Source organism: Gymnodraco acuticeps, unplaced genomic scaffold (assembly GCF_902827175.1).
Source record: "Gymnodraco acuticeps unplaced genomic scaffold, fGymAcu1.1, whole genome shotgun sequence".
Taxonomy (NCBI): Eukaryota; Metazoa; Chordata; class Actinopteri; order Perciformes; family Bathydraconidae; genus Gymnodraco; species Gymnodraco acuticeps.
In genome coordinates, this window is record NW_022990335.1 from 2,561,089 (window position 1) to 2,574,624 (window position 13,536).

Genomic DNA, 13,536 nt, shown 5'->3' on the forward strand with positions numbered 1-13,536 from the left:
AGATGGAACATACTAAAACATGTAAATTCTAATGTCCACCTAAAAAAACCTTTACTTATAGTGAAAACCACCCTTGCATGATGGGTTAGTAGACTAAAAGCTTTAGGAATCCAAACTATAACATATAATAAGTACCCTGTATCAAGATTGATGCAAAACAAGTGACATTTGACCTTTTTAGAGAGATTTAGAAAAATAAAGTCTAAGCGGACTCACCTCTGGGTAATTTGGGAACCATCGGTTCCATTTGAACTTTTTCACTGTAAAAATCATTTTATTACTTTGAATTATCACTATAGGTATTCATTCCATCCAAATACAACTGTTGTGAACAAAATTAAAAAATAAAATAAAATAAAACATAGGCTTACTCTTACAGTGAGCCTCTGAATTAGCCCCGAGCGAAAAATGCTAACCTATTACAGCAACGAAAATCACTCCTCGCTCCCTTATTACTTATCCTAGCTGCACATCCAACACATTGTTTATGATCGCAAGGAGACACAGAATCTAACGGTGCCCACCTGAACAGCCCAACACTGAAAGATACAAACTCGCGACGTTATCAACAAAAACGTACATCAAAACAAATGGCGCTAGCGCTAATGCGCTAGGCTAACAATGACTTACCTTCCTCGTTGTCTGGTCTAAACTGGTCTTCAATGGCATTAAAACGATAAAAACGATGATGTAGTTAATCCATAGATTAATATCCAATGGGGCTGTGTCCCTTTTGAAATGTTCTGATAATCTATAAGCAATAAAACTGCAATTCCGTTATCTGCTGTCCGCTCTGTGCTCCGTGCGCTCTGGGTCCTGCTGCAATACCTGCTTCTTTACGCTGTAAACAATAAATGAAGTGGGCTGCGTAATGTACTTAAGCTGGCTGGCATTCTTTATAATTTGCGCAGGACCATATCTCTGGAACCCATTGGTCGATTCGTGTGATTTACACCTTTTTCTTAACCATCAGAACCAATAGAATCGATGGGCAGTTCCCAAATCTACGTAAACATTACCATAGCGGACGTAATAGAGAAGCAAACGAAGCATAGCTGAAAGTGCAAGCCTGGACGGCAATACTTTATACCGAGTATATTGCCATAAATATGATGATTGATTATCAGTAAAAAATTATACGTGACACAAAGACATTGGATTAACCTTGAGATGCGTTTTTATTCCGTTGAACACAACTTTTGATCACAAATCAAAAAAGGCAAGACGTAATTATTGTAATATTTTTGAAATCGGATGTTGTTTACTTTCTCTTTTCTGGCTGATAGCTCCAGGAATTCGAGGTCGGACAGTGATGACATTACATGTGTGGAATCTGTGGAGTCTCAGCTTTAAATCGTATATCTTGTTTGTGCAGTTAAGATAGTAATAAGCAGGGCTGCACATAACTGGTGCGCAGGTGCGCATGCGCACCTCCGCCAAAAAAAGAGCACCGGGTCATTTGAAAAAAGGCGCATTTGCGTACCAACATTGAGAGAGGGAGGGAGAGAGAGAGATATTTGCGAGTTGCATATGAACTCAGGGCCGGCCCGTAGCGCTGGCTAGATGTTCGCCTAGGGCGCCAGATCTGGGGAGTCGCTGCGCTGGCAGTTCTGGGAGGGAAAAAAACTTTTTTGACCGTTGGCGCTCATCCTAATTTTCGGCCTTGATGTAACAATATTCATAATTAAGTAAATGTAACACCCTTTTCACCCCGGTTACACGTTTCATTTGCCCTGTACGATGGGCGCTGTAAGTGATGAAAATGGGGGATGTTGGCTTATCTGGCGAACGCAGCTCACAGCCAAAATGCGAGTGAGGGAGAGAGAGAAGGGCGCACCGTCCGGTACCGGCGCTGTTGTTATTAGAATCTGGTGCCGTGCTAGCTGCTCTAACGGATATAAGAAGAAGATGTTTCTACAATGATGTGGAGGGAGAGTCCTCTCCAGTCAGACTGATAACTACAGCTCAGTGAGGTAAAGGACTCTTAGTCTAAGTTCAAACGGTTTGGTCACAATTTATGTAAACACATATTTCCAAGGCACTCCTTTATAATTATTGGCAGTGGCGTTTTAATATGTACAAAAGTGGTGGGGCACAAAAAACTTAGATGTCTATAGCTTCTGCAGTGAGGCATTGGCACTGACTCTTCAGGTTTACAAATATTATATTTTGACCTAAATCAAAATATAATATTATTTTCAAAAGCTTTTTTTGTCTGATGCTTCAATTAATTTTAAACAGACAGTTCAACAAAAGGATACCCAAAAAATGTAATGTTATCATTTAAATATTGAATTGTTCTCTCTTAGTAAGATCCCATTTTCAATACAATTGCAGTCTTACCTTGACTTGAAGATGAAGTCCATTTGCCTATCCTTCTGGACAAAAATCTCTATTACTTTTTTGTAAAAGTCCTCCTTATGTTCTTGTAGTTTCAAAAGTCTATCATAAATCTGATCTAATCAATAGATTTATGATTCGAAAATTATAAAAGTAGGGTAGACATGTGGATATTATCCGGCTGAACAAAACGTGCATTTATCTAACAGCTACGTTTCCCACAGACCTTATTTGGAGCTATTTTCTAAAATCCTATGGAGAAATCTCATTGCTTTTTTGTCGAGGGAAGCCATGCGTAGCTTACTTCCGGGTTTTAGGACGCCTCACTGCAGCTCTCTCGTCTCCTCTTCACACACCACACTTTTCGCGGCACATGTACTTACAGCCAATCAGCTCTGAATGATGTGAGATGACGTATGGTGGGGATGGCAGCTCTATGCCCCTATGGTCATTATTTTTTTGCCACACACATTAAATAGGAAAATATTCTGAGCATGCGCAGTGTAGTTTTTACAGTCACCGTTCACTTACACAGATAGAGGGAGGGGCAGGATCGGGTTTTGTCCCACATGGCTCTAAACAGCTCAATAGGCACACACTGTAGACACTAATTTGAAGAACACAGACTAAACAGCAATGTACAGACGAATCAGATGATTAAACATGATCTTAAAATATATTTTATATATTTTTTAATTTATTTTTTGCATTTTGTTGTAATCATTATTTTTAATACTTTCTGCTGACACTAGGTGGGGCTGTGCCCACTGATTATTGGGATAAACAGGTTTTAAATCATTCCAATGTATACTATAGGACAGTAACCAAAAATATCCTTTAAAACTGGAGAGATAAAAAAAAATGCATAAATAAATAAATGTTAAGGTAAAATAAGATATGAATGAACAACACAAATAAAATAAGTTTAATTTGTTATTGGCTATGTTAGGTTATTGGTTATGTTCACATACTTATTTGATTACATCCACTTGTCTAAGATGACAACAGAGACTTTCGACCCAAAACCAGCTGTTGACTTGTGGATGCAAGCAGCTAATCGCAGACTCAACCAGAGAGGAAGAAGTAGGCCTACATCATCAGCTGCCATGTCTGACAGAGAGGAAGACAGTGAGGAGAACAGTCAGGAGGGTAGTGATGACAGCTTGTAGGATTACTGCTCGTGCTAATGTTGTCTTGTGTTCACCACTGCATGTGTGTTCTGTGTTCACCTCTGCATGTGTGTTCAGTGTTCACCTCTGCATGTGTTTTCTGTGTTCACCTCTGCATGTGTTTTCAGTGCCGTGTGTCTGGCAAATAAAGTCAAGACCCCCTCAAAAGTTACGGTTTATTTCATTTTAAGGATGAGCACCAAGCAACATCTCCAGGTGCTCCTTTGAGAACCAGGGCAAAAAAGTTATGTGCACCCCTGGTAATAAGGGCATTTCTACCGTGTGTTGTGTGTAAAAAAGCGTGTTGTGTTCTTGTGTTTTTTTTAGCTAACAATTGTTCTTATTGTCAGTTAGCGGAGTTTCTTACCTTTAAAAGGGTATGAAACATTAATAGTTTCATAAATGTTAAGAAGCCCTGAGACATGTGAGAAAAAAAAAACTGTGGGAGGGGTCCACTGGGGGGACCTTCGGGCTTAACTGGTTAAGGTTGTGCACATTATTCATAAACAAGGAAAACCTGTGTTCTTTCATGCAAGTGTCAGCTGAAATTCACCAGATCTCCAATGCCTACTAAATGAAGTAGCCCACAGCAAACATCTGGTTAGCTTTTCAGGACTCATTTCCTGTCTCTATACCAGCCGTCTGTTTGACATAAAGATAGACAGACGTGCAGACAGATAGAGACGCAGCAGACTGAAGTGTGAGGAAAACAGACTGCTGTAAATCAGTGGGAAATGAGGGTTTCAGTGATGGAATGACATGCTGACAAACAAACAGGTACATTCACAGCTGGGAAAAGCAGTACTTGATTTGTGAACATACTGACAGAGATTTCTCACCTAGAAATGCAAAACAACAAGCTGAGGTGTGGTTTACACAACAGGAAGGGGGTTAACCAACTGTGCATGCAGATAATTAGTGTTGGGAAAACCAAGCGTCTGCTACCTGTCAGAGTTAGCCTGAGGTAGCAGGAATACCCGAGATAGGGTGCCCGCACACACAAATATTCTGTAATACACTTCTATTCTGAGTTTGTAGATGTTTATTATATTGGGTATGCAGAGATATTAATAAAAATACTGTAAGCCTCACATACTAAGATTTGCTATGCATTTTGGCTCTGTTGCTGGTTGCTCTGGGCTCTCTGGTGCCATATTAAAGCAAATCAGAGGTGACAAAAGCCCCCAAAGAACATATTTTTCTTAGGGCCGGGACTCGATTAAAAAAATTATTCTAATTAATTAGAGGCTTTGTAATTAATTAATCGAAATTAATCGCATTTTTAATCGCATATACATATTTGACCTAAGAACAGTGAGAAGCAATTTTTTTCACATGGATTTTAGTATACCATTAGGCGCATTCACACCGCAGTACTTTTCCCACAAAGGTTCATGAGAATTTAGTTCATGAGAACTCTTTGAACCTGGGGGAGGATTAGGCAAATGAAGCCGCTGACGTCACTTCTTCTTCTTCTGCTTTGGGTTTACTGGCAGGCCGCAAACCACTTCACGGCGTATACTGCCGCCCAAAGTCCCCGGAGTTGGGGACTGGCTTCAGTAGAAGCTGCTGGGAGTCCCAGCAGCCTTCCGAGTAAATCTCCAGAACGCCGACACCTCCTCATCTCCACCGCTCCCATGTTTTATTTTGTGTTGCCATAAATTAGTCTCTCTGCGTTTCTGCGCTGGGCTAATGCTAATAATGCTAATGCGAGGATAATAAAATGGCGGCTTCACAAAACTTTTTGGGAGTTTTACGGGGCGTGGTTTGCAATCCGCCCAGCCAATCAGAAATATAGCTCTTTTCTCACAAGAGAGCCGTGCGAAAGTCCCTGCTCTCTAGCAGCTCTCTGCTCTCTAGCAGGGACTTTCGTGGGGGTAAAAAGGTTCTCATGAACTAATTTTTAGTACCGGCTCTTTTTGGTGTGAACGCGATAAAAGAGGCTAACGTCCACGCTAGCTTCCACGCTAGCTGCTATATGTTTTTGCATTGAGGTGATACTTGAGGCTTGATGTGCTGCGGTGATATGCGAATTCCTTTTTGCATAATTTGCACACAACCGTGCTCTTATCGACGCTTCCATCCGTCCGTTTTTTAAAACAACATTTCCCACTGTTGTTCACTGTGGTTTGTTGTTGTCTGAAGTCATGAACGTTAGTTGGTGCTCCAGTATAATCGGTACGCCTGAAACTCATCCAGTGAGAAACGTTCCGCGGTGCAAAAATAAGTGCGATTAAAATGCGTTAATTTTTTTAACGCGTTAATTTTTGTGTAATTAATTAATCTTAATTAACGCGTTAAAGTCCCGGCCCTAATTTTTCTTTGAACAACTCCCAAGTAAAATGCATGCAATTGACCTAAGTTAAAGCACAAGAGAAATTGGCATTCAAATATTCTTCAAGTTCCAAAAGTTTTTATTGTGCAAAATGGCCCATATCAGAACCACATTTGTTACACTGCACAGGTGGATTATAGGGGTGCATTCATGTCCTCACTTTACAATAAAGTTGGGTTTTATATTCTGCTGGGGAGCTTAACTTATAATAATAAATCATGATACATATGTTTGTACTAGCACATTTGCCATGTCTTCAAATGTATTTGAAGTAGAATTATAAAGTTGCATAAAATGGCAATACTCAAGAAAATATCAAGTACCTCACAGTTGAGTGAGGGTACTTGATATTGTACTGTCTTTCTTCTCTGATATCATTGCCAAAAACAAAAACAACGCACGTGCCTTGTTCGCTACCGTCAACAGATTAACTAACCCCCCAGTGTCAGTAGCCTCTGAATTTCTATCCACCAGGGCGTGCAATGATTTTGCCTCCTTCTTCACTGACAAAATTCAGAAAATCAGACAAGCAGTCAGTGCCTCTGCATCAGGTACAACAAATGTTTTGTCTCTGTGTCCACTTAAAATCAATTCAAACACCATGACACAATTCCATCAGATCAATGATAAAAACCTAGAGGACATTATACAACTTCTGAAATCCTCCTCCTGCTGCCTTGGTATTATTCCAACAGGGTTTTTTAAAAATGTTTTTCCTTGCATGGCCTCAGATCTACTTCATATAGTAAACAAATCTCTTCACTCAGGTATTTTTCCACAGGCCCTGAAAACTGCAGTCATTAAATCGCTCTTAAAAAAGCATAATCTAGACACTTCAGTAATGAACAATTACAGGCCCATATCAAACCTGCCATTTCTAGGTAAAATCATTGAAAAAGTAGTCTTTCAACAGTTGAGTAATTTCTTGCATTTAAATAACTGTTTCGATGTGTTCCAGTCAGGCTTTCATCCAAACCACAGCACTGAGACTGCTCTTGTAAAGGTCTTCAATGACATCCACTTAAACACAGACAGTGGCAGAACTTCAGTGTTAGTATTATTAGATCTCAGTGCTGCGTTTGACACTGTTGACCACAGCATATTACTAGACCGACTAGAAAACTGGGTGTGACTTTCGGCAACAGTTCTAAATTGGTTTGAATCCTACTTAAAGGACAGAAACAACTTTGTTTCTATAGGTAAATATAAATCTGAGTTGACAAATATGACATGTGGGGTTTCTCAAGGCTCCATCTTGGGGCCTCTTCTCTTTAACATCTGCATGCTACCACTGGCTCAGATAATGAAATACAACAAAATAAGTTACCATAGCTATGCGGATGTCACACACATTTACATAACCATTTCACCAAGAGACTATTCTCCAGTTAAAACACTGAGTAAGTGCATTGAACAAATCAATGACTGGATGTGTCAGAACTTTCTCCAATTAAACAAAGACAAAACTGAGGTAATGATTTTTGGAGCCAAGGCAGAACGTATAAAAGTGAGCGCTGAGCTTCAGCCTGCAATGTTCAAAACAACAGATAAAGCCAGAAATCTAGGTGTAGTCATGGACTCTGACCTGAGTTTCAACAGTCACATTAAAACAGTTACTAAATCAGCTTACTATCACCTAAAGAACATATCTAGGATTAAAAGACTAATGTCACAGCAGGATTTGGAAAAACTTGTCCATGCTTTTATCTTCAGTAGACTGGACTACTGTAATGGTGTCTTCACAGGTCTCACTAAAAAATCTATTAGAAAGCTGCAGCTAATTCAGAACGCTGCTGCTCAAGTCCTCACTGACACTAAGAAAGTGGATCACATCACTCCTGTTCTGAAGTATTTACACTGGCTTCCTGTGTGTCAAAGAATAGATTTCAAAAATATTGCTGCTGGTTTATAAAGCTTTGAATGGTTTAGGCCCAAAATACATTTCTGACCTACTGCTAAATTATGAACCATCCAGAACTCTCACTGGTCTTCAGGGACTGGTCAGCTTTCTGTCCCCAGAGTCAGAACTAAACATGGAGAAGCAGCGTTCAGTTATTATGCTCCAAATATCTGGAACAAACTCCCAGAAACCTGCAGGTCCGCTGCAACTCTGACTACTTTTAAATCCAGGCTGAAGACTTTTCTTTTTGTCGCAGCTTTTAATTGAAACTGAGCTGTTGTGTTCATCAGTAAAGTGGAACTTCTGTGTGAACTATTCATATCTTAAACTGCACTGTACATTTTTATTCATGTACTTTTTTGTTCATGTATTTTTTCTTTTAATGTTTCTTTTATTATCTTTTCTTTTTAATGACTGTTTTTAAATGCCTTTGTCTGAATGTCTTTCATTTTTGTAAAGCACCTTGAATTGCATTGTGTTGAAAGGTGTATACATTTGCCTTGCCTTGAGGGATTATGCATACTTACATTCCACCACTGAAAGAAAGTAAAGCAGCAGTCCATGTGGACATGCTTTTGTCTTTTTGGTTGGTTTGCCCCAGTGTTAGTCCAATAATGTGCTTCTGACCAGCAGGTTTATATCATCTGACTCAGATTAGTCCTGCACATGCACATGCACACACACGCACGCACGCACGCACGCACGCACGCACGCACACGCACACACACACCACACACACACACACACACACACACACACACACACACACACACACACACACACACACACACACACACACACACACACACACACACACACACACACACACACACACACACACACACACACACACACACACACGACTATCCGTCATATTCATTTAATCGGTATTGAATTTATTGTTGCTATGTATTTGTTCTGTACATGCAGCCTGAAGGACTAAATTGTCCTTTCTTTATTGTTTTTTCAATTACTTGAGAGGGAAAATAAAGCTCTTGAACTAACAAGGTTAGATTAGCTAAATTGTTCATTAGAAAATAAGTTCACACGTTTTCAAATAAGATGTATTTGTATCTACGACCTCCTGTCTCATAACTGTCAATCATGTCTGTGTTGTGGAGACGTTTTGAATCAGACACACAGGAGGTTAAATAAAAAATGAGTGGTGCAACGAAGCACCATTCCTGTGTTTTAAACACTCAGTGTCTGCATCCACTAAAAGGTCAGCAATGCCAAGAGGGCAGCAAGTGAATCCACAAATATCTGTGATTTTCTTTCTTTCCAATAGAATTGTTGCCATTTAAAATGCTGGTTTGACATTTAAACAGCTTACGTTTGCCAAGGTGGTGCTGCATTTGTCATGCATTCCCATGACTTGTCGACTGTCAGGCTTAAAGGCCACAAACTATTTGTTTGGTGAGTAAAATGCATTCCTTGCGTGAGGAAGTGAACGTGTAAGGTTGTAAATGGTAGGCTACTGGTAAAAAAGAGTATACAACAGGAACGTGAAGCAGCTGCCTCGAAGTGATTGTGTTTTTCAGTTATCTTTAATACACACTAATTCTCAAAATGTCATGGTTAGTCCCCTTCAATTCATGTATGGCATGAACATCACGCTGTTCTCTTGATAGCATCCGGGTTATTATTTTTATAACTTCCTTAAAAGCTACAGTTTCAGTTAAAAAGCAGTGTGAGGATCTGTTTTGTTTAACTTAGCGGCCCCAGGCCAAGTCAAACAGACGGCCAGCCTAAGAACAGGAAGTACACATGTTCCTGAGCATCTGCAGGGCCCCTGTTTTAATACCAGGTGCTGTCAGAACGGTCCACATCATCAAATAGATGAAACTGTAAAGACTCATGGTAGCCTCAATGTTCGTGCTCACTGACATGTCCAGGCAAGTGTCTGAGCCAGACTCTGTTATGGCTGTATGAGAATACATAATCTTGTCTGTGTGTGTGTGTGTGTGTGTGTGTTGTGTGTGTGTGTGTGTGTGTGTGTGTGTGTGTGTGTGTGTGTGTGTGTGTGTGTGTGTGTGTGTGACTTCTGCTGCCGACACCACTCCACCTGTTTTCCCATCTACCCATCAAAAGCATTTCTGTTGATGGTAAGTTACCCTCTCACGCCTATTTCTTACCTTTACACCCTTATTATAAGTCATGTGTTATTAGGCAGGCATCCCCCCTTTCAAACACAAAGAGCAAATTAGGAAACTGCTACTGGTGACCTTTGAACTTTGTGGCAGGGGGAGGTCTAGATATGGAAGGATGGAGGACATGACTGTGAACCACAAGACCATCTCCGACTGACTTCAGATTTACACATGAAGGAAGTTAGGAGACAAGACTGCAGAAATAGTAGGATATATGGGCAAATACATTGAAAACACATTTTATACTCATTGTTAAGAAAGACATTCAGGCCACTCAGGCCTGTAAAAGAAAAAGAAAAAAATGAAAGATGATAGCATTTTGATGAATAACAATCCTATAAGGCGTTGTGGTGACAAAAATAATGACTTATATTGCAAAATAACAACTTATACCGCAACATAATGAGAATCTTTCTCAAAATAATGATATAGTATCTAAAAGAAATAACTTAATTTTGAGTAAGAAACGTTGTCATTATGATCATTGCAGGCTCTTTTTTTCTTCACAAATGTATTTATTTATTTTTCTTTTACAGGGGGAAATGGTCTTTTATGTTTCAGTTGATCATAGTGTATTCGGATTTTTTTTTCGACCCGTGAAATCGTTGTAATAAGATGAATGTAAGACAGTCACTGAGCACGTTGGTGGCCTTTGGATTTTGAAACATTTAGACACATTTTCCTTTCAAGACACTATTCCATAGCGCAGTGCTTACTTGAACTACTCAGTAACTATAACTTGTCTTTCTGCAAAGCCCCAGTGTTATGAATGAGGCTAAGGGAGTGTATGTATGAGTGTGTGGGGGAGGTGGTGATTAAAAAAAATGAAAGATTGAAAGATGCAGAGATGAAAAGGTTCAGAGGGGAAGAGACAATCTCCAACTGCCCAGCCTTCTCAGCATGTTCCAATTACAGCAGCTTTGAAGCCGAGTCCAGCAAGACGCTGCTTTTGACCCATCCTGAGAGCAGGAGGCGAAATAATGAGATTTGAAATAGGGAAAACGGGGGGTGGTGGTGTGCTGAGAGGCACATGGCCGAGGGGAAGGAGAAAGAAGGGCAGAAAGTATAGCTGATTCATATGAGTGAAGGGGAGATGGATAAAGGCTGAGAAGGACAGAGTGAAAAGGGGCCAATGAGGGCATAAACAAGTTAGAAAGTGAGAACATTGAAGCACGAGAGGGGAACATAAAGAGAAGGCAGCACGCTACAGTGAGCCCTTGTTAGAGTTGATAAATCAGCTACACTGAGCCAAGTTAACAAGCAGGGGCCCGGTCTACCAGTTCAGTTCCTGCACTAATAATCCACAACTCAACACACAGAGACACACGTTGAACATCCTGTGTGCCCTTCAATTACTCCTATGGAAACTTGAAAATCATCGACTTTTTACAACCTGTTGCATACTCCACTTTCTACTCCTCATCAAAACTGTCAATGTTCATGCTTAAAGTAAAGTGCACTTGCTCACAAACTGTTATTTTTCCAATTGTGGAAGATTTTCATATCCTTTCCTTGAAAAAATGCAGTAAAACAATGCAGTAAAGCTCCATTGCGTTTTGACTACTTTAAATAGTTTTGGGTGGTCTAGTCATGCATCATAGTTGATGATCATACAGTATGTTGTGTTGCAATATCTGTATTCAACATAATAATTATAGCTGTCAAAAAGGTGTAGTTGAATGGAAAATATTTACCTATATCCCTTAAGTTAAATTAAAGAAAGGTAGTAAGTAGTGTATAAGTTCTTTATAATCACATCTATTTACACAACACAGTACAGACTACAGCTGGCAAACCTGTTAGCTGAGCTAAGCTTAGCATAAGGACTGGAAACATGGAAAATAGCAACCACAAATTATTTGAATTTATGCAAAAAACAAAGCAAAAAAACCTGTGAATGTTTAATCATTGTTTGTTTAAACCACGCAAAACCTGAAATGACTAGTTGCAGTTATGTTTTGGATATCACTGCTCCCGGCCAAGAAATACTTGTAACAACGTAACAGACACATTTTTCATTTATGGATTAAACAAACGTGATATAACACATGGATAAGTGATGTTTAGAAGTGCTGGTAGAGGGTAGAGCTTGCTAGCTGTTTTGCAAATGTATTCGTCTCATTTAACTCTTTGCAACTAATTAGCAGTTAGCTTTTTCTTTAATGTTAAACACACTTGCTTAGTTAACACCACTGCTCTTTGGCTACTAGACTCAATCACTCATACCAGGTCAACTTTACCATCTCTCACCTCAACCAAAAAACGGCTCTCAGTGTGTGAAACAGCTCTGCAACAGAGCCAGCATTGTACTACAGGTCTGTGAGCTTTCACCTACTTCTACTTTGGAGGATTTTCTTAAAACAGCCACAAAATAGAGATAGAGAAGAAAGCCACACACTCATGCATGCAAAGGTGAGGTTAGCAAGTCCCACCTTTTGGTTTGAGTCCCCTTTTCCTGATCCTCCTGGCATCACTTCCTGTGGCCAGAGCCAACAGGGACAGCAGGAGCACCACAGAGCCCGGCATGGTCTGTGTCCTGCACCCCAAACTCCTTCTTCCTCCTTAGAGGTATTCCTTCTTCCTCTTCTTATTTCAAAGTGTGTCCTTTACAAGTCTGTGGTGCCTTTCCAGCTGAAGCAATAACTCTCCAGTGCTCATGTGCAACCAGAGATTACACAAGCCCTCTCCCTCCAACCGGACCTGCCTTTATATCCGCCTGAGAAAAAGTGCAGGACAGAATGACAGAGTAGAGAGAAGTGAGGGAAAAGTACAAAGGGAATGAATGGAGGCAGTGTAGGGAATAAATGAAAGAAGGAAAGTTAGGGGAGCAGGGGAAGGGAGAAACAGCTGCTGTCTGTGCATCAGTTGCCGAGAGCTGGAACTGTCTGCTGGCATAGCGTGTGCACATGTCTCTGGTAGAGGAGGGGAGGAGGGTGAGAGGAGGGAGGGGAGAGCATTAGATAGGGTAGTGTGTGAGACCTCCCCCTTGCCCCCTAGTTGCATCTCTGTGCACATCTGGTGATCTTTATGTGAGTTTGAGAGAGTTGTGTCAAAGTGCGGTTGGATCACGTTATATTCTGTGGCTTTGCTTCACATGTTTTACTGGAGTGCAGTGTTGTAGGAGGGAAAATAAATGGATTTGCTAAGTGTCGGCATGAAAATAATTATGGACTACTAGCTTATAGCATTAGTTGTAACCATTTATTGACCATTCGGTGTACATTCTTGGTTTTTCTTAGGGACATAGAGTGTGAGGGGACACTTGAACACACCTGAATCCATTCCTGTGTAATGAATTTGGATATATGATGTGTGATTTTAGTTGTTATCAAATTAAAGCATGTGGTGTGTTTCAGGGAAAGGGGCCTCTTTGCCTTCCTTTTTCATAATTTCACCAGTTGTACCCTCTCAAACTAGGACATGTCCCCCAGTCTCACCCCCCACCTTACTCCTAGACCTTTCTCCCCTTTCCCGTCCCCTCCCCTAATTCCATGCTCAGTGTCGTGCACTGAAAGGAAGAAAAGAATGCTAAGCCTGCACAAATCTCAGGCATTATTAGTTTTACAGGAGCAGGGCTCATGTCACAGGGAGGCCCCGGCTTCACTTACACAAAAGACAGAGTAAAGAGTTAGAGGGAGAGAA

General features: G+C 40.4%; 1 protein-coding gene across 3 annotated transcripts in view; it reads right to left on the reverse strand.

Annotated features, from left to right (window-relative positions):
* Positions 1-12,789, reverse strand: part of wfdc1 (WAP four-disulfide core domain 1) — a 30,642-nt gene extending 17,853 nt beyond the window's left edge. For 2 of the 3 annotated variants that reach the window (XR_004569700.1, XM_034223308.1), the window contains exon 1: positions 12,327-12,789. Coding sequence is in view for 2 of the 3 variants with exons in the window: in XM_034223308.1 (XP_034079199.1) it covers positions 12,327-12,365 (39 nt within the window). In the remaining variant the exon portion in view is untranslated. Of the gene's footprint in view, positions 1-630; positions 710-12,326 lie in introns of those variants that run through there. The other variant, XM_034223309.1, reaches the window with a different exon arrangement.
* Between the last annotated feature and the right edge of the window lie 747 nt (positions 12,790-13,536).